Source organism: Heloderma suspectum, chromosome 5 (assembly GCF_057233095.1).
Source record: "Heloderma suspectum isolate Gila_16-S chromosome 5, 16-S_ref, whole genome shotgun sequence".
Classification (NCBI taxonomy): domain Eukaryota; kingdom Metazoa; phylum Chordata; class Lepidosauria; order Squamata; family Helodermatidae; genus Heloderma; species Heloderma suspectum.
Window position 1 is genome coordinate 197,444,260 of NC_139462.1, and position 22,270 is coordinate 197,466,529.

The 22,270-nt window shown below is 42.3% G+C and overlaps 1 protein-coding gene across 1 annotated transcript in view; it reads right to left on the minus strand.

Annotated features, from left to right (window-relative positions):
• Window positions 1-986: 986 nt before the first annotated feature.
• ITGA8 (integrin subunit alpha 8) overlaps window positions 987-22,270 on the minus strand; it is a 181,183-nt gene continuing 159,899 nt past the window's right edge. The window contains exons 29-30 of the mRNA XM_084858984.1: window positions 14,089-14,211; window positions 987-6,136 (exon numbers count right to left, since the gene is read on the minus strand). Of these exons, the coding sequence (XP_084715110.1) occupies window positions 6,050-6,136; window positions 14,089-14,211 (210 nt within the window). The 3' untranslated portion in view covers window positions 987-6,049. The remainder of the gene's footprint in view (window positions 6,137-14,088; window positions 14,212-22,270) is intronic.

The following is a 22,270-nucleotide window of genomic DNA, read 5'->3' on the forward strand; positions in this document are numbered from 1 at the left end:
GCACACCGCGATGGAGGGCCTAGCATGCCAGTGTAATCTTATTCTTATATATCACCATATGTGTCAATATTTATCACATCGCTTTGGTTGCCCTAGTAAGAAGGAGTTTAGTTCTCCTCTTTTCACTTTTTCTCCCTTTCTGTTTCTCCTGGACATTTCATTTGGTCTTCAAGGTCAGACCAAAAAAACCCAGCCAATGTGCGCCATCTTATCAACTGACATATATGTTCCAGGAATTAAATATAGTACATTGACCATGTTCCATAGCCTGAGCACCAGCTCATATTAAATCCTGATCATACTCATGCCTATATAGAATCGCTCATACATAGAACTGCTGAGCTTTCAATTTCCAATTTATATCTACAAATCTAAGGAAACTGCTGAAAAGCTACAGTCCTTGACAGCATAAAGTTACAAATGTTACTGTGAGAGGGAGTGTATTATGCCAAGGAATAGAAATCTGAAAAGAAAGCTTTTCTCAAAGTAAGCAATGTCAACTCATGCTCTTCTCACTTGCTTTTTTGTGACACCGTGCAGCTGCAACAAATGGACTCCAGCCAGGCTAGCTATGACTGATGTTGTTGTTTCTATTTCTGTAGCTTCCAGTTTTTTGCTCTTCATTAGAATAAATGTGAATGACCAGGAACTGAATGAAATACGCATTCACTTCAATCCCAATTGGTCTGGCTGCTTCAATGTTTGCCTGGTAGCTCTCTTGTACTCTGTTGATCCCATTCATTTTGATGGAAAGCAGACTTCTAGGACATGTAAAGGATCTGTCTCCTGTATTGAAATGAATGGGCCAGGCTTTGTGGAAGACACATTGGGCTGGCCTTCTGGGCAAAGTAAGTAGTAGACTTCCCATAGCCCTAGGGAAGCAATGGACTAGTTCCACCGACTGTTAATTCATCTTGTCTCATCAGAGGGTACATATAAAACTGAAAACATTTTAAACACATGCTAACAAAGCCTGACAATAAGATAGAGGATTTAATTCTTTATTTGTTCATCAATATATCCATTTTTTTTAAAAACACACACACAAATGCCAGTGTAAACATGCACCAGGTACATAGATAATATAAAGTATTGCACATACGAAAACAATATATTCCACATTTCTTAATGATATTTCATCCATCTAAGATGGTGGTTGTGTAGTTGATGTGCATGTGTTCAGACAAGCCATTGTTCTGGGTGACTATAACTATGATTATAACGCAATAATTCACGATTTACAAGAGAGATATAATTCACTGTGTTTATATGGATGGATATGAATAAACGGAGTAAGGTGCAGAAATCTGCAGAACAGTTTTTATAGTTGGGATGACCATCCTTTGCTTGTTACAAGAGCACAGAAAAGTAAACAGGCTTTAGCACAAGGCAGCCCCTTTCTGGATTCATTCTAAAACGGATTCTTTTCCTGAGTGGGTCTCTGTAGTAATGCAGGCGCACAGTAAATCTGATGGCAGAGCAGGTGGTTGTCTCAGGATAGGACCAATACAACAGAGTCTTCTGGCACCTTAAACTCTAGCAGATTGATTATGGAAGGGGTGGGCAACTTGTGGCCCTCCAGATGTTTTGGCCTACAACCTCATCATCCTTCACCGTTGGCTGCTAGCTAGGGCTGATGGGAGTTGTGGACTAAAATGTTTGGAAGGCCAAAAGTGGTCCACCACTGGATGCTGGCATAACTTTCTGTGCACTACTGCCCTCTTCCTTGGATGGATGAAATATTATTCTCAGGTAAACATTTGTTTATGGCCACTTTGCTGATCTTAAACTGTCACAGAATTGAAACAAACTGTACTTTTACAGACTAATATGGCTACCTGACTGAAGTTACCAGGGCAGAGCAGCAGTTTTTAAACTTCATTCCCTCAGAGAATCCTTTTCACATAGACTGGTCAAATATCTGCTGTAAAGCCTTTAGTTTGCATGTTGCAGTGGTTTCTGGACTGCATTCAGGCCAGCGTGCTTTGGATAGCCAGGTACACATTGCCAAAAAGGAGGAAATGCATCAGCACAAAAGAAGAAACAGGTCTGCATAACATTTGCAAATGCTAATTTATAGGTAGCAATGCAATTTTAGGAAGAGTTATAATTTAAATAGAAATATAATCCATCTCACAACATTGTGGGACACTATGACCAGGTGAGCTGTGTGCCTGCTCAGTCTGCTGTTCAGGTTCTTCCTGTGGATGGGAAACTCCTTATGGTTCTTTATCTTTAAATTGGACTTGGACTGGAAAGCCCTTTAAATAAAGGATGCCTTCAGACAGAGGACTGTCCTTTGTAAAGTAGGGCACTTGGCCATCCTAAGCCTGTGAGACCTTGCCATACTCACTCATGAACTGGAAATACACTTTGTGTATTTGTAGCTCACACACGCTTGAAATTGGGTATGGCATGGGGCGGGGGGTACGGCATGGAGAGAGTGATATTGGTCCAAACGTTTGCTCTCCAATATTGGCCTTTTCTTGTTGAGCAGCCCTGAAAAGCTTCTGAGGAATTACAAGCACCCTCAATTTAAAAACCACCAAGATAAGGTTTGAACTTCCCCCTGACAAAATTCTTTGATTTCCATAAGGACTCCCCATGGTTTCACATTCATGTGAAACAAGATAACCCTTGCTGTAAGCTCACAGATAGCATTATCATATCCAATTTTACAGCATTCAAAGGACAGTTCGTTTATATATACTGGGATTTAGGATGGATGGAAGGATGGATGGAAGGATGGAGTGTATTTGGACTTAAACACGGAGCTGGCATCAAGAGTAGGCATGGTGGGGCCCTGATGAGCATCCATGTCCCAGCAGAGGCTCACTGAAAAAGGCCCCCTGTTGTTGCTTCTCTTCTTCACCACTGCAACCTGCTTGTTCATCTGCCTCTCTCTCTGGCCCAGACAACGGTGGTGGTGAGGAGGAGGAGCAGGAGATGCTGCTGCCTCCTTGCTCACTGGCTGTCTGCTTATCAAGCAAGCGGTAGCATACTGTAAAGGGGATGAGGAGCAATAGCAGTATTGAGAATGCAGACTGACAGTGAAGGGGGGGGCATTGAGGGTGTCTTGCCCAAGGGCTCTCAAAAACCTAGAGCCGGCACCGCATCAGTGCAACCAGTCTTGGAAATACATTCCATTTTATCCCATAGGATTGAACTGAAAAAGCAAAAGTCTCCTCCTGGTAGACGTTAAAAAGAAGCCTTTTAAAGTATAGTTAGAAATCCACAATTATCTTACTGGCCTATGTTAAGAATTATGTTAGGGATTCAGTTCCTGATATTTTCTTTCCCAACCTTCCCCAGCTTGGTGTCCTCCAGATACAGGGCTAGAAAATTGTTTGGGGGCTCTTTAAGAGAAGCTTGGCTGTGGCCAGAAAATGGGATACCCTATGGAACCTTTTGAAGTGTCACGAGATACACAAGGTGTGATGCTGGCTAATCCTTTCCCTTGTCTGAAGAAGAAGAAAAGTCAGAAAAGTTTTGGTTCCGGATGCTCATAGGGCTCTAGAAGCAGAATGGAGGGCTCAGGCATCAATAGACTTTCCTCCCTTTCCAGCCTGATGACACTACAAAGTTGTTTTGGTTTTTGGCAAAACAAAACTTGGGATTATTGGAACAATTTACTAGGACATTGGTGCCAAACAGGACATCAACCAACCAGCCAGGGGGAAGGGAAGAGAGCGAGTAGTTGAGAAGAACAAACACTTCTACATTCAATATTTTACTTTTAGATTCAAAAGATGTGAGTAGACAAAGGGAGTATGGAAAGTTCAAAAATTCATCCAGATGTTTTGAACAAACATATTTGGAATTCATTGCTAAGTGAGGCCTACCATGTCAGTGGAAGGTACTCTGGTCCAGCCATTACAAAGCTACAGACTGGTGGCTTTGGCAAAGGCTGGTGTTTATAGGACACCTTGGAAATTTTGCTGGAGTTGGTCCAGTGACTGCTGAGTTGCAGCCTACAGTTGAAAGAGGGTTCATAAAAGTCAACAGAGAAATAAAAGTCAACTGTGAATGATACTAATAGTAATAAAGATAATAAAAAAGATAATCCCAGTTCAGAAATCAGTTGTGCACATGGTTTTTTAATATGCATAGTGCCCAAATTAATCTCAGTTGTACCCTGTTTATTTTTATACATGAGGAGGAATGCACACAGATTGGCTTTCTCCATAGAAACTAATAGAAAGCCATTGCATGTGGAGGAGTTTTGTACACAGACTGGAGCTTCCATGCCCAGAACAGTCATGCATAAGTACAAGAACTTGGGTCTTTAATCTGTCCACTTATAAACTGAGGATGGAAAGCATAATCACTAAGTAAAATTCTGGGGGAAAGTGAACTCTCTAGAAACATTATGGGAGCAAAAACAGAACACAAAATAAAAGACACAAGTCCCACATGGGTTTTAAAAGAGATTTGGGAAAATTTAGGAAGGCCATTTTACAATTTTTAATCTGCTAGCCAGATGTGCCACGTTGGGATTATGAAGGTTTGTTTGGCCTTAAATCTTGGGAGTATTTTTCCTTCTACGGAATCATCAGTGGCTGTTCTAATTGGAAGATGTTGAATATGGTGGACTTGTGTTAGTGAGCCAAAGAACTTTTCTCAGCAAGGGTTGGTGAGTAGAGTTTGCATCAATGCCAAGGCTTAATTGATCTTATTTAATTTATGTAGGATGCTTTCTCCCAAATCGGGTTTGCTAGCTGGCTTTTTTCTTTGCCTCCCCTTATAGTGTGTGGTTTGGCTCATTTGCTAAGAACAACTGGATTGTACTAGTAGAATAATTCTACTAGAATTAGTAGAATATAGACCATTTACTACGTCTTTTCCTACCATTATCTCTGGCATGGGACAGCAGACTTTTCTGTGCTTGACTCTTAGGTGAAAGTGAATGACCTTAATCAGTTGTGTTCATGGTGTGATGTGATTAAGTGGAAAGCCCTATGTTCTATTCCATAGGGATCAGGGTTGAACTAGATAATCTTCAGGGTCCTTTCCCAGGCCCATGATTCTAAGAATCTCCATCCTATAAAATAATATGTAATTCTGCTTCTCTCCAAACACTTATAACTGGTATATGAAATGTGCAGGATACAGTCACTCTATTTACATAAGAAATAGTGATGCTGTTACCATGAGTATAAAACTTCAGAACCTATTTTTTGTTAGGATGCCAAGTCTACAAAAGATGGAGAAATAAATAGTTGTGCCTCACTTACAAAAAGTATTTTTAAAGGCTGCTTTTGCTTTTCAGAAGTACTTTCACAGTACCAACAATATTGCTTGTCTCCCTGAGCCAAAGTTGCATAGACGTTTTGTCCTTAGGGAGCTGCCACAATGTTCTGTCACTGTTCAGTAGAGTTTGAACATTTTGTCTTGCTCATCTTTAAGTCACACAGCAACAAAGGCTTTTTATCCCCCATGGTTCAGACCTGACCGTGCATTAATCACCCCATGTGTTGTGAAAAATCTATCACGGTTTTAAATGGCTGAAATGATTTTTGAGAACATTTTTTGTTCATCAGCTGGATATGTTTTTGAGACAGTGATAATGTTCTTTTCTGCCGTCTGTAGTTATTATGTAGTGAATGTACACTACCACAAGATGTAGTGATGGCCACCAACTTGGATGGCTTTAAAAAGGGATTAGACAAATTCAGGGAGGATAAGGCTAACAACGACTACTAGTCACGCTGGAGGTGAATTCCCTCCAGTATTGGAGGCAGTCTGCCTCCGCATACCAGCGGCTGGGGAACATAAGCGGGATGGTGCTATTGCAGTCACTTCCTCTTGTGGACTTCCCATAAGACATCTGGTTGACCACTGTGGGAATCTGTGGTAGGCATCTGCTTGGCTGTTGTGGGAACAGAATGCTGGACTAGATAAGCCCTTGGTCTCATCCAGCATGTCTCTTCTTATGTTCTTAATGTGTAGAACGCTGCATAGTTCAGATTACAACAACACCTTGGCAGTCTTGAGTTCAAAGGAAGGTTCCTGGTATATGAAATCTCTAGCGCGTTTCTACTCTCCTCTTCTATGCATCAGTAGTCTTGTCACTTGTTAGTTGCACTCTGTCAGCCATGTCATCTCTAGGAGGCCTTGCTCTGTCAAAGAAGCCACACTAGAACAAAAGAAACAGTCAAGTGTAGACAAATTGGCAAAGCAACTATTCCACTGCCATACCATCTCCTCTCTAATTTCCAGATGTTGCCATAAGACTCCCATTAGAGCATGTTTGAACATGCCTAAGCAAATATGTTGAAGAAATGGTGTCTATTGTTGGCAGCACTTTTTGCTTTAAAGGGATCTCATGTCAAATCTCCAGACTGTTTTGTATGTGCAAAGGGCTGATTCAAATATTTAAAAACCTTACTACATGGCACACAGGCAGTAGCCTTGGAAATCGTATTATTGTGGTTGGCGCCCCAATCACAAGGAGATTTTGCCAGAAGCACAGCATATTTGCAAGAGCTGCTGGTGTGCAGCTTGTCCATGGAATGAAGGCCATCCCACTAGGAACCAGGTTTCAAACATTGTCACCCTGGCCCATGCGGAATTTTACTACGCAGGAGCTGTTTTCAAAAGCCTCCCCAAACGTGAACATTTGGGTAAGTGCACCATGTGCATTGGCCCTAAAAAACAGTCTGGGGTGTCTGTGGGAGCAATTGCTGAAAGGAAAGGAAATATTTCAGCAAAATTCAGTTGTGCCATGGATTGCTCAGAGCCAATGACGTCAGACTACTCTGGAATCAAATCCTATAGGGTTTGCAGCATGCTAGCTTAATCAAAAGTAAATTCATCTGAACACTTAAGATAGGAATGAAGATGCAGAAACCACCATGGGGTGTTTTTGTGGACAAGATGGCTATTTGAATGTTTGGCGCTGTCAAGTAGTGAGATTGCAGCCTGCAAAATCTCACTGCCCTTCAAGATCTGGGGTGAACTGGCACTTGAGGCTGCAATCCTATGCACACTTACCAGGGAGTAAGTCCACTGAATGTAATAGGGCTTACAATAGAGTAAACATGGATAGGATTGAGTTGCATCTCTCATAAAGTGGCTGAGTCTAGCAACAAACAACCTCCCTCCTGAACAAAAACAGATCACCCATTTTGCATCATCTCAGTGATAAGTTCAGCTGTTTGTCTCAATCCATCCTAAGACTTGCCACATAAGTGCTTAGCAGTGTGTGTTTTTGAGCTACATCCAGGTGACCTAATAAAACATGATGCTATTCCAGATGTTATCGCAGGATAACACTGCTAAGTGCTGCAAGAAGATACCTTGGTATAAATGTTTAGAACTGGGGTGTTAGCCTCACTACAATTCTTCATCTTTGCGACATGGAAAAAACACAAACATTTGCTTTGAGATTATGACAGTGGAGTACTCCTATGGAAGAAATACGGGTGAAAACCAGGTGTTCAGTATCAGTAAAAACAAAACATCTCCACCCAAGTTCCAGTCTGAAACCCTTCACAGCTGTGAGCCATGAATCATCCAGTGGGGCAGATCAGAACAGCTGGTGAGTGCGCTGCCAAGGGTTATCGTACTGCACTTGCCATTTCATACAAACATGCACTGCGGCTGACCTGTTCTCCAGCTAACAGGCAGATTATGAAATGACAAGAGACGGGTGTTGGCCTAAGGCTTCTCACCTGCTTGATTTACCAAACTGAGTCACTGGCTTTGATTATCTGTCCAAATGGTGATGAGATAAAAGAATGGCATGCATTGTTGAAATTAGAGGTCTGCAGGGCTGTCTTTGAGAGTATCTTTGGAATGATGGACAACACTAGGAATCATGCATGCTTCGGTCTTCTGAAATGGTTTTTATGCCAGGCCTGTGCGACTTCCCATCGAGCTGAAATTAGCCCACCTACCATGTCTGCCAAGGCCTTGCTAGAGCTCCTGTTCCTGCGTGTAAAACCAGAGGGGATGTAAAGCCCTTGGCAGGCTGTAATTCATGGCAGGCAGGCTGAGTTCAAATTGGTGGGTGAGAGGTTGAACCAGGTTTTCTTACATGTACAGAGACTTTCCTTGCAGAACTGCTACAATAGATGCCCTCAACCTACTGTGACTTAGGACACAATTCTATACATGTTTAGACAGAAAAAAGTCCTAGAGCTCCCAGCATTCCCCAGCCAGCACTTTCTAAACATGCATAGGACTGGGCCCTTAATCATTCAGGAACCAAAAGAGTCCCTGAGGATTTTCTACATGCTTAATATTCAAACGCCCCCTCGCCCCGAAGACGTTTGAAATAGACATGAAATATGTGGCAGGGTGGATAAAAATCAGTACTTAACTACCTCCTTAAATCAGATATGTGGTTTTGTTTTTGTTTTTAAATTGTATTGTGTCACTTAAAAAACACACCACCACTCAAAAATCAAATCTGAATTAAAAACAATCACGTTAAATTCTAAATATTAATTTTAAACTGAATTTATGACCATGTTTCAAACACTTTTCTGTGTTAAAGTTTCTTTTCTGTTTTAAAGGAAAGCGCTTGGGGAACAGACTTCTGAGGTCAAACATTATAAATATGATAAATCAGGCACTGAATGTAATGTTGTGGGAAATTACGAATATTGATGACTCTCTCTACAAACAGCATGAACATTTACGTTACATCTCACAAAGAAACACTGTTTGACACACAGCATTACCCACAATTTAGCACACTTTACTGTGTGAGGTTTTAATCCCAGCCAAACATCTTTCACTACCTTGTGGAAGAGGTGCTTTACAAAACTTCTACTGATCACATCTCTGCAACTATATATGTGAAATTGTGGACCACATCTTTAATTAAAGCTGTAATCCTATAGACAGTTGCCTTACTTCTGAGTAAACATGCATAGGATTTTTCTGTAAGTGATCTTAGGGCTTCTCTACATCATGCTTTTATCCCGCAGCTTTACCATGGCTTCTGCTTCCAGATTCTTTGTGGGATCAAGCTTGGCATCTTTACAGGTGCTTCCCCTTGACTTTTTTCAAGGATTTCCTTTCTCTGTAAGTTCTATATGTTTTATTAAACAGCCACTAGATGGCACTGTGGTATAGTGCAACTGCTCACTTTACATGCAGCAATATTGTGCAACTCAGATTTACTACCACAATTTTCCCGTTAAGGGAAAAGCCGCAATATTGGTCACAATGCACAGGAGAGGCCTTGGAGGTTGATGATGTTGTGTAAAGGACCCTTAAACTTCCATAAGTGACCAATCACAAGCGCATGAAAATGTGAGCAGGGATTTTCCCCTTGGGAAAATTGAACCCAGTATCCTATGTCTCCCCTTCATGGATCACTGCCTTGTTGTGGCAAAGGGGCTTGCGTAACTCAGTGAAGCCATAAGCTATGCCGTGCCGGGCCACCCAAGACGGACAGGTCATGGCAGAGAGTTCTGACAAAATGTGGTCCACTGAAGAAGGAAATGGCAACCCACTCCAGTATTCTTGCCAAGAAAACCCCATGGAACGTATCACAAGGCTAAAAGAGATGACGCTGGAAGATGAGCCCCTCAGGTCGGAAGGTGTCCAATATACTACTGGGGAAGAGCAGACGGTATTTCCAAGTAGCGCCAGAAAGAGTGAAGCGGCTGGGCCAAAGCCGAAAGGACACTCAGCTGTGGATGTGTCTGGTGGTGAAAAGAAAATCCGATGCTGTAAAGAACAATATTGTTTAGGGACCTGGAATATCAGATCAATGAATCAAGGTAAGCTGGAGGTAGTGAAACGTGAGATGGCAAGATTGAACATCGCCATCTTGGGAATCAGTGAACTAAAATGGACAGGCATGGGCGAATTTAATTCAGGTGACCATCATATCTCCTATTGTGGGCAAGAATCCCTTAGAAGAAATGGAGTAGCACTCATAGTCAACAAAAGGGTGGGAAAAGCAGTACTGGGGTACAATCTTAAAAATGATAGAATGATCTCAGTACGAATCCAAGGAAAACCATTCAACATCACAGTAATTCAAGTCTATGCCCCAACCACTGATGCCGAAGAAGCTGAGGTTGATCGGTTCTATGAAGACCTACAACACCTTCTAGAAGTAACACCAAAAAAAGATGTCCTCTTCATCATAGGGGATTGGAATGCTAAAGTAGGAAGTCTAGAAATCACTGGGATAACAGGCAGGCATGGCCTTGGTGTACAAAATGAAGAAGGACAAAAGCTAATAGAGTTTTGCCAAGAGAACACGCTGATCATAGCAAACACTCTTTTCCAACAGCACAAGAGACGACTCTACACATGGACATCACCAGATCGTCAGTATCGAAATCAGATTGATTATGTAATTTGCAGCCAAAGATGGAGAAGCTCTATACAGTCAGTCAAAACAAGACCTGGAGCTGACTGTGGCTCAGATCATGAGCTTCTTGTTGCAAAATTTCAGCTTAAATTGAAGAACGTAGGGAAAACCACTAAACCATTCAGGTATGACCTAAATCACATCCCTGATGAATATACAGTGGAGGTGAGGAATAGATTTCAGGGATTAGACCTGATAGACAGAGTGCCTGAGGAACTATGGACAGAGGTCCGTAACATTGTTCAGGAGGCAGCAACTCAATCCATCCCCAAGAAAAAGAAATGCAAGAAAGCCAAGCGGCTGTCTGATGAGGCTTTACAAGTAGCTGAGGAAAGAAGGGAAGTGAAAAGCAAGGGAGAAAGGGGAAGATATATCCAACTGAATGCAGAGTTCCAGAGAATAGCAAGGAAAAACAAGAAGGCCTTCTTAAATGAACAATGCAAAGAAATCGAGGAAAACAATAGAATGGGAAAGACTAGAGATCCCTTCAAGAAAATCGGAGATCTCAAGGGAACATTTTGTGCAAAGACGGGCATGATAAAGGACAAAGAAGGCAGGGACCTAACAGATGCAGATGAGATTAAGAAGAGGTGGCAAGAATACACAGAAGAACTATACAGGAAAGATCTGAATGTCCCTGATAGCCATGATATGATAGCCATGGTCACTGAACTTGAGCCGGACATCCTCGAGAGTGAAGTCAAGTGGGCCTTAGGAAGCATTAGTAACAACAAAGCTAGCAAAGATGACAGTATTCCAGCTGAGCTATTTAAAATCCTAAAAGATGATGCTGTTAAAGTGCTGCATTCAATATGCCAACAAATTTGGAACACTCAACAATGGCCGCAAGACTGGAAAATGTCAGTTTACATTCCAATTCCAAAGAAGGGCAACGCCAAAGAGTATTCAAACTACTGCACAATTGCGCTTATTTCACATGCCAGCAAGGTGATGCTCAAAATCCTACAAGCAAGGCTTCAGCAGTATGCGAACCGAGAACTACCGGAAGTACAAGCTGGGTTTCGAAGAGGCAGAGGAACTAGAGATCAAATCGCCAACATTCGCTGCATCATGGAGAAAGCAAGAGAATTCCAGAAAAACATCTATTTCTGCTTCATTGACTACGCTAAAGCCTTTGATTGTGTGGATCACAACAAACTGTGGCAAATTCTGAAAGTGATGGGAGTACCAGACCACCTTACCTGTCTCCTGAGAAACCTGCACGAGGGTCAAGAAGTAACCGTAAGAACCAGACATGGAACAACCGAGTGGTTCAAAATTGGGAAAGGAGTACGACAAGGCTGCATATTGTCACCCTGCTTATTTAACTTATATGCAGAGTACATCATGAGAAATGCCAGGTTGGATGAATCAAAGGTCGGAATTAAGATTGCTGGGAGAATTATCAACAACCTCCGATATGCAGACGATACCACCCTAATGGCAGAAAGCGAAGAGGATCTCAAGAGCCTCTTGTTGAGGGTGAAAGAGGAGAGTGCAAAAGCTGGTTTGAAACTCAACATTACAAAAACTAAGATCATGGCATCTGGCCCCATCACTTCCTGGCATATAGAAGGGGAAGAAATGGAAGCAGTGACAGATTTTACTTTCTTGGGCTCCAAGGTCACCGCAGACGGTGACTGTAGCCATGTAGAGAGCTTCGGCTATTGGGCGGTATAGAAATGAAATAAATAAATAATAATAATAATAAATTAAAAGACGCTTGCTCCTTGGGAGGAAAGCTATGGCAAACCTAGACAGCATAGTAAGAAGCAGAGACATCACCTTGCTGACAAAGGTCCGTCTAATCAAAGCTATGGTTTTCCCAGTAGTAATGTATGGCTGTAAGAGCTGGACTATAAGGAAGGCTGAGCGCCGAAGAATTGATGCTTTCAAACTGTGGTGCTGGAGAAGACTCTTACGAGTCCCCTGGACTGCAAGGAGGTCAAATCAGTCCATCCTAAAGGAAATCAACCCTGAGTGCTCATTGGAAGGACAGATACTGAAGCTGAAGCTCAAATATTTTGGCCACCTAATGCGAAGAGAAAACTCTCTGGAAAAGACCCTGATGCTGGGAAAGACTGAAGGGAAAAGGAGAAGGGGACGGCAGAGGATGAGATGGCTAGATAGCATCACTGATGCAATGAATATGGACTTGAGCACGCTCCGGGAGAGGGCGCAGGACAGGAAGGCCTGGCGTGCTATGGTCCATGGGGTCACAAAGAGTCGGACACGACTGATCGACTGAACAACAACATCCTATGTCTCCTTATATGCCATCTGGGAGCCATAGGATTGCTTTTGGGAGGGTTGCAACCAATATAGTTTAATTACTACAGACACCAGTGGGTACGTATGCTTGTTCAAGAAATGCATGAATTACAAAATGGGAAATATGGTTTGAATCAATTATTAAATGGATGTTTTTCTTGGCGATAATAATTTAGATTGGCTTGATTTAAATTAATCTGATACATGTTGCTAGTATAGAGTCCAAGTAAGTCCAAGCCAGTTGGCTTTCTGGAGTTTGCCATCAACAGCAACAAGATATTTAAAAACCACGCATGTGAAAGGTAGGAATAACCTTCATATGGTAATTGTTCTTTCCAAGGACTGAATTGCTATTATTGATTTAGTATGCCCAATTAATTTTGTTATGTATGTGACACAATTAGTGAATTTCATCCATTCGGTATAGCAGCCTTCTCCAACCTGGTGCCCTCCAGATATTTTTGGACTTCAACTTCCATCAGTTGTAGTCCATAATATTGGGAAGGCACTAGGCTAGGGGAGGTTGCTCTATAGAAGACCTGTTCATTACTGCCAAACTGAGAATCAGTACTCCAGAATGTCCAGTGTGAATACTTCCATTGTGAGAGCATTAGGACAAACCTGGAAAGATATATTAGGAATTATTACAAATCTAAAATTACTTTTAATTAGTCACAATGCAAGTCTGTGGTGTCTGATTAAAAAAATCACATTTCACTCTATTTTAGCAATGCTTATCAAGGGATAAAGAATGAAGGAAATGGACTTAGGAAGACGAAATAATTGGGGAAATATTGGATCAGGATGGAACAGCCTGCATGATCACAAATACATATGATAAAGACAACTGGAAAATGACACCTATTATGGTGGAAATTAAGCTATGTCTCTGATGTGCAAAAGTTGTGTTTCTTTAGAACCTACAGGTACTTTGAAGTTTCCAAGTTCAACTGTTTCCAAGTCCCTGTACCAAAAACTTGTAAACTGCCAATGACTCAGTGATTGCAGGACTTTAGCGATGTAGTAAAAACATCAAACAGAACATACAGATATTAAAATAAAATCACTTGCAGCCTCAACAATATAACATTTCTTTCCCTCTAAATAGGGTGCAAGATCATGTTACACAAGATAATGCCTTGAGGTTGTATGGAGAAACAAAGCTAGAGATGCTTCTTTGCAACCCACAACAGAAATCTCATCTCCCCAGACAAAAGAAGATCATAGGTCTTGGGAATCACAGCCAATCTCTCACTGCTCACTTACAACTCGGCCTTTAATAATGTGAGACTTTGAAAACAAGCTGCCTCTTTTTAAAGACCAGCAACACAAACATGCCAGTTATCCAACATAAATAACACACCCATCTCACATGTCTGTGATTATTTTGCTCAGAAGATCACAAATTCTCTTTTTCTTTCCCCCCTGATTTTGTTTTGTTAGCATCTTCTCCAGTTCAAACCCAATATGTAACATACCTTCCACAAAGCTAAGGTCAACATAGCCAGAACCAGCAGTCCAAGGAGTATGGCTAATATGATAACCCACAGTGGGATTATAAAGGAAACATTTGGAGTAGCCCAAATAACAGATGTTTTGATCTGAAATGGAAGATGGAAAAAAAGGAATAAAGTGAAATGAAGTGTACATGAAGAATGATAATATAATCTGGAAGTGAAGGACATTAATTATATGTACAGAATTAGAAACCAATGGTTTAAAGAAAGTCATGGTCTTAAAACTCATGATACAATAGTTTCCATAACTTCACAAAGCTTAGCTCTAACATTACAGAGCGCAAAGCTATTGTATTCCATTTGCACAGCTTATCTATCTATCTATCTATCTATCTATCTATCTATCTATCTATCTAGGCAGATGTGGAACTTACGCATGTTTAAAAGCCCTATTCAGGTGTTCCATTTGAAGGTTTAGTAAACACATGAGCAAGGGGAGCACACTAGCCCTGACCCCGTCTGGCATCATCTCTGTCATCCTCTACACATGGAGCATCAGTTTCTGAAGGGAAGAGCCTCCTGTATCTGTGGAGGCTCTCCACATCATTTGGAACCTACATGTGCAGTGCATAAGCATGTGTGGGAGCGCAAATTGGTTAGAAAGCAAGGCTGTAGTACGCAAAGCTGGAGTGGAAGAAAGGAAAGAGAGAGAGGAAACAGGAAACAGACAGAGTGGCTGGCTGAGTGTGAGAGAAGGAGGAGAAAGAATGGGTAAGGGGGAAGTGAAAAGGACAGATGGACTGAGGGACAGAGAAAGGAGAAACGCCAAGGAGAAACACTGGGGGCTGTTGCTGTGCCTTCCGGCTGCAGTAACGGCCACATCCTCCACCTCAGCTGTGGCACTGGGAACTGGAGAGCCTGTGTGTGCACATGCCTGCACAGGGGGGATGAAGGTGGAACTGAGTTAAAGAGGCCAGCAGATGGAGAAGTTCAGGTGGGGGAGGGAAGCAAGGGAGGCTTGCCGTCTTCTGACAGAAAAGGGCCAGAGGATGCTTCAAAGGAAATTTGAAAGAGAGAGAAAACAGTAATATTTTTAATAATAATAAATGGAAAAAAGAATGGAAAGGGAAGCTGTTATAGGAAGATGTGAATGTAAAGGCATCAGAAGGGAGGGATGAAAGAAACTGGCAGTTGTGGGGGATAGGATACAAGCTAAGTGTGGAAGGAGAATGGGAGAAAATATGACAGGAAATGAATAAAAATGCTTTAGAAGTCATGGTTGTGGGGTGGGATAAAAAAAGAGTCTTCTCTTAGAGCCTCTGGATAAGCAAATTCTGCCTAAAATGGGGAGTCTGAGCCATGATACCTCCAGAGCCAAAATCTGTACTTAATGAGGAAAGCTGAACTATGGAACTCCCTGCCACAATGAAATCAGCATGTCAGATAATTTCCAAAGAGGGATTAGATATCAAAGGAAAATGATATCAGTAATTGCCAGCTGACTGTGCCAGACTCCGCCCACCATTTTGGGACTGGCTCTGTCCCTGCACTGCCATTTTGTGGCTAGAGGGCCTCAGTCATTTTCAGTTCTTTCAAATAGGCCCTGAAGGTAGGGCCGTTGAGAATTCCTGGCTTAAACCAAACAAATCTGAGCTCCTTTAGACAATGGCATAAGCAAGAACCGATTCTCAAATAGCAACCACTTGTATTAGGCACTGTGGTCTCAGACAGCTGACACAGCTACCTTTTAAAAGTTTGGGCGAGAAGCCCCTGAACAAGACCCATAGGACAAAGCAAACAGTCTTTTTGTTACAGGACAAACACTTTAAAAGTATCAGATTTGAATTCTTTCTGTAAAAAAAATTCTGTGTCATCTTTTTTAAAGGATGGCTATTATACTTGCAAAATGTCAGGTAACAGTCTTTTATGGCACATCACATATAAAAATAACTTAAAATTCAACTGAAATATAAAATGCATTAACACCATTCTCCCACATTCTGGCTTAACCCTGACCACATAAGCTGGCCCAGATAAATAGATCTTACAAAGCTTTTGAAATATACTTAAGTGTTGGCTCTGTTGGGTCTCCAGAGAAAAAATATATGCTTTCCAGCAAAGGAAGATTATATATTTTCCAACCTGGCATGTCCTCCAACATTTTAGAACTCTCTTTCTGTAGATTTATATATGAAATACCTAATTTCCATCTATCTGAGGTTTATGGTACTGCTGACCTCTGGTGTTGCCCATTCCAATTAATGGTGTGTTAACTGGAACTTGAACCCTGAAGGCCTACTCATACCTTATACTGTAGAGGTGGATACTGGAGATGCAAGTAGTACTAGGAATTTTGAATGCTTTTTAACCATGATGGCACAGGGATCTTACCTGTGGTCAGATCAGTGGCCTCCAATGGACTCTGCAGCACATACCACTGACCACAAGTGAGATCTGCAATGTCAGCCATCTGGTAAGTACATTAGCAGATATTCAGAAGTATAAAGCCCTATTTGGGCATTCTCAAAGCGTGTTGTTTAAACATGCGGCAGGGCAGTTCTCCAGCCCTGCCCGTCTCGTCTCCTTTGTCACTCTTGTCATCTGAATGTGTGGAGAGCAACTGTCGGAAGCGAAGAACCTCCCCTCCCCTAACAGTTGGGGCTCTCCACATGATCCAGAACATGGGATAATCAGCGTTCCAGATTGCGTGGAGAGTCCCTAGGGATAGAGGAGGCTGTCTGCTGCAGACAGTCACACTCCACACGTTCAGCACTATAACTAACATCTTGCTGCCCATTCCTCAAAGCCAAAGTCAGCTGGCTGAGATGGCTGCCTCACGCAACCTAACGGTAGGGCCATCCCTGCAAAAACGAAGATTAACTGTCTATCAGTGATGTGGGGCAGAAAAATTCCCAGTGCTCAATTTTTCCCTAGATTGTTTTCCCCATTTCATATGTTCATTAGAAACAATGAATGTATGCCAACTGCAAATACATTATTAGGCAAGTGTGGCAGTTTCACAGTTGTAGATAATAAGTGGCTGTCAGTATACCATGCACAGTTCTTTTGGTTGCTAAAATGTATGAGTCCACAGTTTTTAGTACCTTTCTTCCCCTCCCCTTAAATTAAAACAATATAAATACAAGTATTCCAATATTTTAACATAACATTTAAATCACATTCAATGTGCATTATTCCCCCCCCCCCCCATTGTAGTTCAAATACTTCTGGGGTATTAGGACAAAAAGTTACCATGAAGTACATTTTATAAAGCTTTGTGTATGTCCTGCTTTGGCTGGATAAGTCAAATACAGTTTACCACGGTTTTCCTGAGAGAAGTCAGAGATGTAGCCAAGGTGAAATGCCCGGGATATCAATCAAGTATAATCAGAGTTCCAAAAAGGCTGTGTCAGGCAGAAGTCCAAAAGTCAATAACATGGAGATCTAAACATGGGTCAGGGTACAAGATACAACAGCTGCAGCAACAGTGTTGTTTCCAGGACTGGCTAGGCTGAAACTGTGAAGGCTTTAATAGCCAGAGCCTTCTGAGTGTGACCCAGGGCCCAGCTTTAGTTCATTTTAGCCCTCTGGGAAGAGTCCTACTCATGCGGAGTTATTTCCTCTTGAGGAGTCCTCCTCTGTAATTGAGTACTCCTTCTCAAAGGAGTCCTACTGGCCTGCCACTTGAGGCGACGATGCTCCTGGGGGCCAGGAGGTTGCTCTCCTTCTGCCTCAGAAGTGGAGTCCCCTGCCACTTGTAAGGACGGACTTGTGGTCAACTCCCAGAGGGCTCAGGCTCTTCCCGGTCTTCTGACATGGGCTGTTCTGGGGTGCTCTTGATGTCTGAGAGTCTGGCTCCTCTGAGGAGGATTCCTCCAGTGGGGGCACGACAGTGTACTAAATTCTAGGGCTGTGCATGGACCCCCGATTCACTTTGGATGCTGCTTCGGATCATCCAAAGCAACACCGATCTACCTCGGACTGATTCGGACCCCTTCCGATCCAACTCGGATTCGAATCCAAAGCAAGATTCGGAAATCTGGATCTTGTATGGGAAAACACAAAGAAAAGACACAAACGGTTCACTTCAGCACGGGGGTTGGGGGACAAACACTGCACACATAGGCTGCTATAATATGTCTTTCTTTAAGGATTTAGAAAGAAAGAAAAAACGGAATGCCTGAATACAACTTAAAAGGGGGTGGGGGAGGAACATGCCCAGAAGTCAGTATTTGTTTTAAAAATTCTAAATAAGAGTAGGTTTGTAAAAATCTAACAGAGACACAGTTGACTGACAAAAATGACAAGAAAATAGAATGGAGAAAACAGAAGTAAGGTTTGATGTTACACAACAAACGCAGCCTTTTCCAGCATCCAAAATCAAGATAAACAAACACAGGAATGGTGTGTGTGTGTGGGGGGGGAACATGGCAGCAATTTGCAAGAAAAAGCTATATTAGTTTGAAAAAATATGGAAAGGAGAGATAGAATCTAATCAAATGCAAATAACAAACGAGTTGGAGGTACAAAAATATAGGAGAAAGCAGCTGGAAGAGGTGCTGCAAAAGACACTGCCCCAGTGGGGATGGACGATCAAGGAGCGAGAGAAGGGAATGCTCCCAATACAACCAAGCTGTTTCCTTTTAATTTAAAGTCTGAGGAATGCCTAATGGTGATTCAAAATTGAATAAATTGAAGGAACAGCTCCTAGGAATGCACGCGTGCACACTTGCATAAACGATCATCTACCCACACCAGCCCTCTCTCCCAAAGACACAGCTAGCACAATGATTGAACGCAGCCTTTCGCCAAAGTATATATGCCCTTCCTCCAACACTCTCTCTGATTGGAGACTGCTAGCGTTCGTTCTGGCTGAGGGTTCCTATTCGCCAAAGCACACTCCTTCCTCCTCCTGCGCTCGCCTTCCTGCCCCCCCATGTCCACTTGCCTTCCCCCTCCCTCCGTCTTCCTCCTCATGCCCCTCCATGTGAGCATTGAGAAGTTGATACATTTTGGAGACAGCCTGTCTGGATGGCTGAGGCATTCAGTACAGCTCCGAATATACGAGGTGGAGGGGGCGCTTCGTGGAGCATGCGCTTCGCCCGGGGGCACGTTGGTACTGCTGTGAACTGCCTTGTATCACGAGGCTTTTGCTCCAAAACAGCTCGCTTTGCCTCGTTATTCAGACTTCATAACGACGCGGTGCACAGCCCTACTAATTTCAAGTGAAATAAATGTGCTAAATTAGGTCACTCTTTAGGGCACCAGGTTTTTTCCTGATGCAAACTGAAGTTTTTCGGATGCAAATTAATTTCAAAAATTTCCAGAAAACCCTTGTCTTCGCTCTCTGTGATCACTTGCTCCCAACAAAACCATTTTCTGAGTTTTCTAATCTAAAAACAATCTATTCTTCAGGAACTGATCAACAGTTAACCTCCTGCTGCTTAATTCCAGCAAGTCATGAAGGGAGGATATCCTAATAACAGGTAAAGGTTCCCAGTAGCAATGAGAGAGAGAGGAAGGGCTGGAAATACAGTGAGGTCAGCAATGGGTGATGGAATGAAAAGGTGAAATGCAGCGATCAGTCCCAGGGATCGCTTAGAGGAAAAGATGGCAGTAGCTTGTGGGGAGTTCCAGCTTTAGGGATGGAAAGCAGTGGATAAGTTCCCTTGGGATTTGACAATAGAACAGGATAAGCACAATGGTGAGGAGATGCCATTGAGCTCGGGTGCACTGCAATCCAGTTTGAGGAGATGGATGTCACTTCACTATTTTGCTTAGAGCACAAGAATGCTTGCGATCAACCCTGTTACTCCTTATGACAGAACTGGATACCATCCTTAGTTTAAATGCCAACACAGACAGCAGCATTACTGACAGTCCTTTGAGAGCTTCACCTAATGAGCCTGTTGCGTTCTGATTACATTCAGACAGCAGCTTTTAAGTGAAGCCAGAAATTTAGATATGCACATTTTAAATCTGAAAAGAAAATACCCAAATGATTTCGCTCAGGTATTAAGAAGTCCATTGCTAAATTAAAACAGCACCCTTTTCTAGTGCCCCTTGGGCACTGACGATTAATTATGGAAGCTTCCCAGGTCAGTAAGCCCAACAGTTGCAGTCGAAATGACTCATTTTAATTAGCTAATATTTTTGAATGGTACTCCTTGTGTTCCGTCACAAGGCTCTAGCTGGCAGGAAAACATAAGGGCAGGAGGAGTAGAAAAAAAGGTCAACGGCTCTATTTGCAGCAATCCTCTGCACAGAGCACTCAGTCAAGGAAACAAATGAACCAGTGCAGAAGGTTCCAGGATGTAGATACTATCGACATTACAACATCTGGGACTGACTTGGCCATTGAACAGAACCAAGATTTTCCCTCTATTTGGGGACAGATACCACTCAACAGATTTTTATGTTGTTTGTACAGCACCAGGCACACAAATAGTGCTTTTAGGTGTGTAACTATATTGTTATGCATTCTGTAAGCGGTAAGATGTTTCAGGGGTGGCTCTCATCCAACCTTCCCCTACCTGGTGTCTTGTTGGACTACAACTCCCATGCTGGCTGGGGATGTGGGAGCTATAGTCTGACATATCTGCAAGGCACCAGATTGAGGAAGGCTGCTCTACTGGATTAAGTTCCCTTTGGCTGGGCAAACAGATAAGGTATCTTTGCAATATTTGATTTATTTACAAATATACAAGCAGAGCATGAATTGAGGTAAATAGGCACTTCTACAAAACAGGCGATCTCACAAATAGCAATTTGGCCAGACCCCCCAGCACCGTCTCCAGTTCAGCTAACTTCAGCTAGAAACACTCCGCAGTCATGGTCTTTGCCTTACTTCTTAAGTGCTGTTTCTGCTTTCTCTCTGCCCCCACTCGTCAACTGGAATTCTCTAAGCTCTAATGGGTATCTCATTTAAAAATACAGAGAGATTCCCAGCTATCAGGAGACCATCTTAATCATTAGTTCCGACTGATGAAACATCAGCTGACCACCCTGGACTATTAACCAGCAATCCCAGCAAAGGAATAGTCAGACAGCCGACACAACAGTTATTTTTATATGCATACATTACTCCCCCATGAATCAATAGTTCCCAAGGATTTATGGGAGAAAGTAAACAAACAAGCTGCAATAAAAGAAAAAGAAAAAGAAGAGGTTGGGGCATACTGTACTCCCCCTCTCCCCTGACACTGGGATTAACCTGTGCCTGGGGCAGAGTGCTGGTTGTGTCTCCACCTCTAGGCTCTTTACTTTCTCTCGTAAAATGTAATGTCTTCCATTGATAGGGATTTCACTAGAAGCAAAATAATAATAGTAATTCTACCACTACAGAAGAGGGAGAGAGAATAACAAGACACATACATCTGGAGCTACATGCTGGACAGATTTTCCCTTGCTCTGGTTTTACAAGCAAAACTTACAACCGCCTTTCTTCGATAGGAATCTGTAACTAATTTTACTCATATCAGTTTTTACTCTGGTGTAACACTGGAGTTTAGAATGTCATGCTGCAACATCAAAACATCTGAAAGCCTGATAGCAGAATAAATAATAGAAGCCAGATAAAACTGCATACTTCTAAACAAAACCGTACAGCATACCCATGAGTGTAACACGTACAGGATTTGTTTGAACGAGCAAGGAGTTGAATAGGGAAACAGTAGGTATGTAAGGCCATAGTTACTGGATATACCACCCATAGTAGTATATGTGTGTGTGTGTGTGGGTACACACACACACACACACACACACACACACACACACAGAGAACTATTAAGCATTTCTATAGAATGTTACAATGTACAATTCTGAACCACAGCCTTGCAAGGCAGATTAGACTGAGATACGATGACATACCTAAGGCAACCTCCTACTCAATGATCATTATGAATGCGCAGGGATTTTGAACCTGGGTTTCCCACGTGTGGCCCCCCAAACTTTATCTCCTACATTACTTGGGGCATCTGGGCCTTCAGGATATTCTGTAATTTTTGTATGAATCTTTTCAAGGTCTTCTCCACTAACATGTGAACTAGGAGTCCCTTATACAAAAGAGAGGGGATGTACCATTCTCACAACTCTGAGAAGACAATCATATTTTGCATTACAAAAGCAGATTCTATGCTGTAAAGGCAAGATGGCTGACAGACAATTTTGGTTTTAAATACATACTAAGGATGGGGCTGCTGCT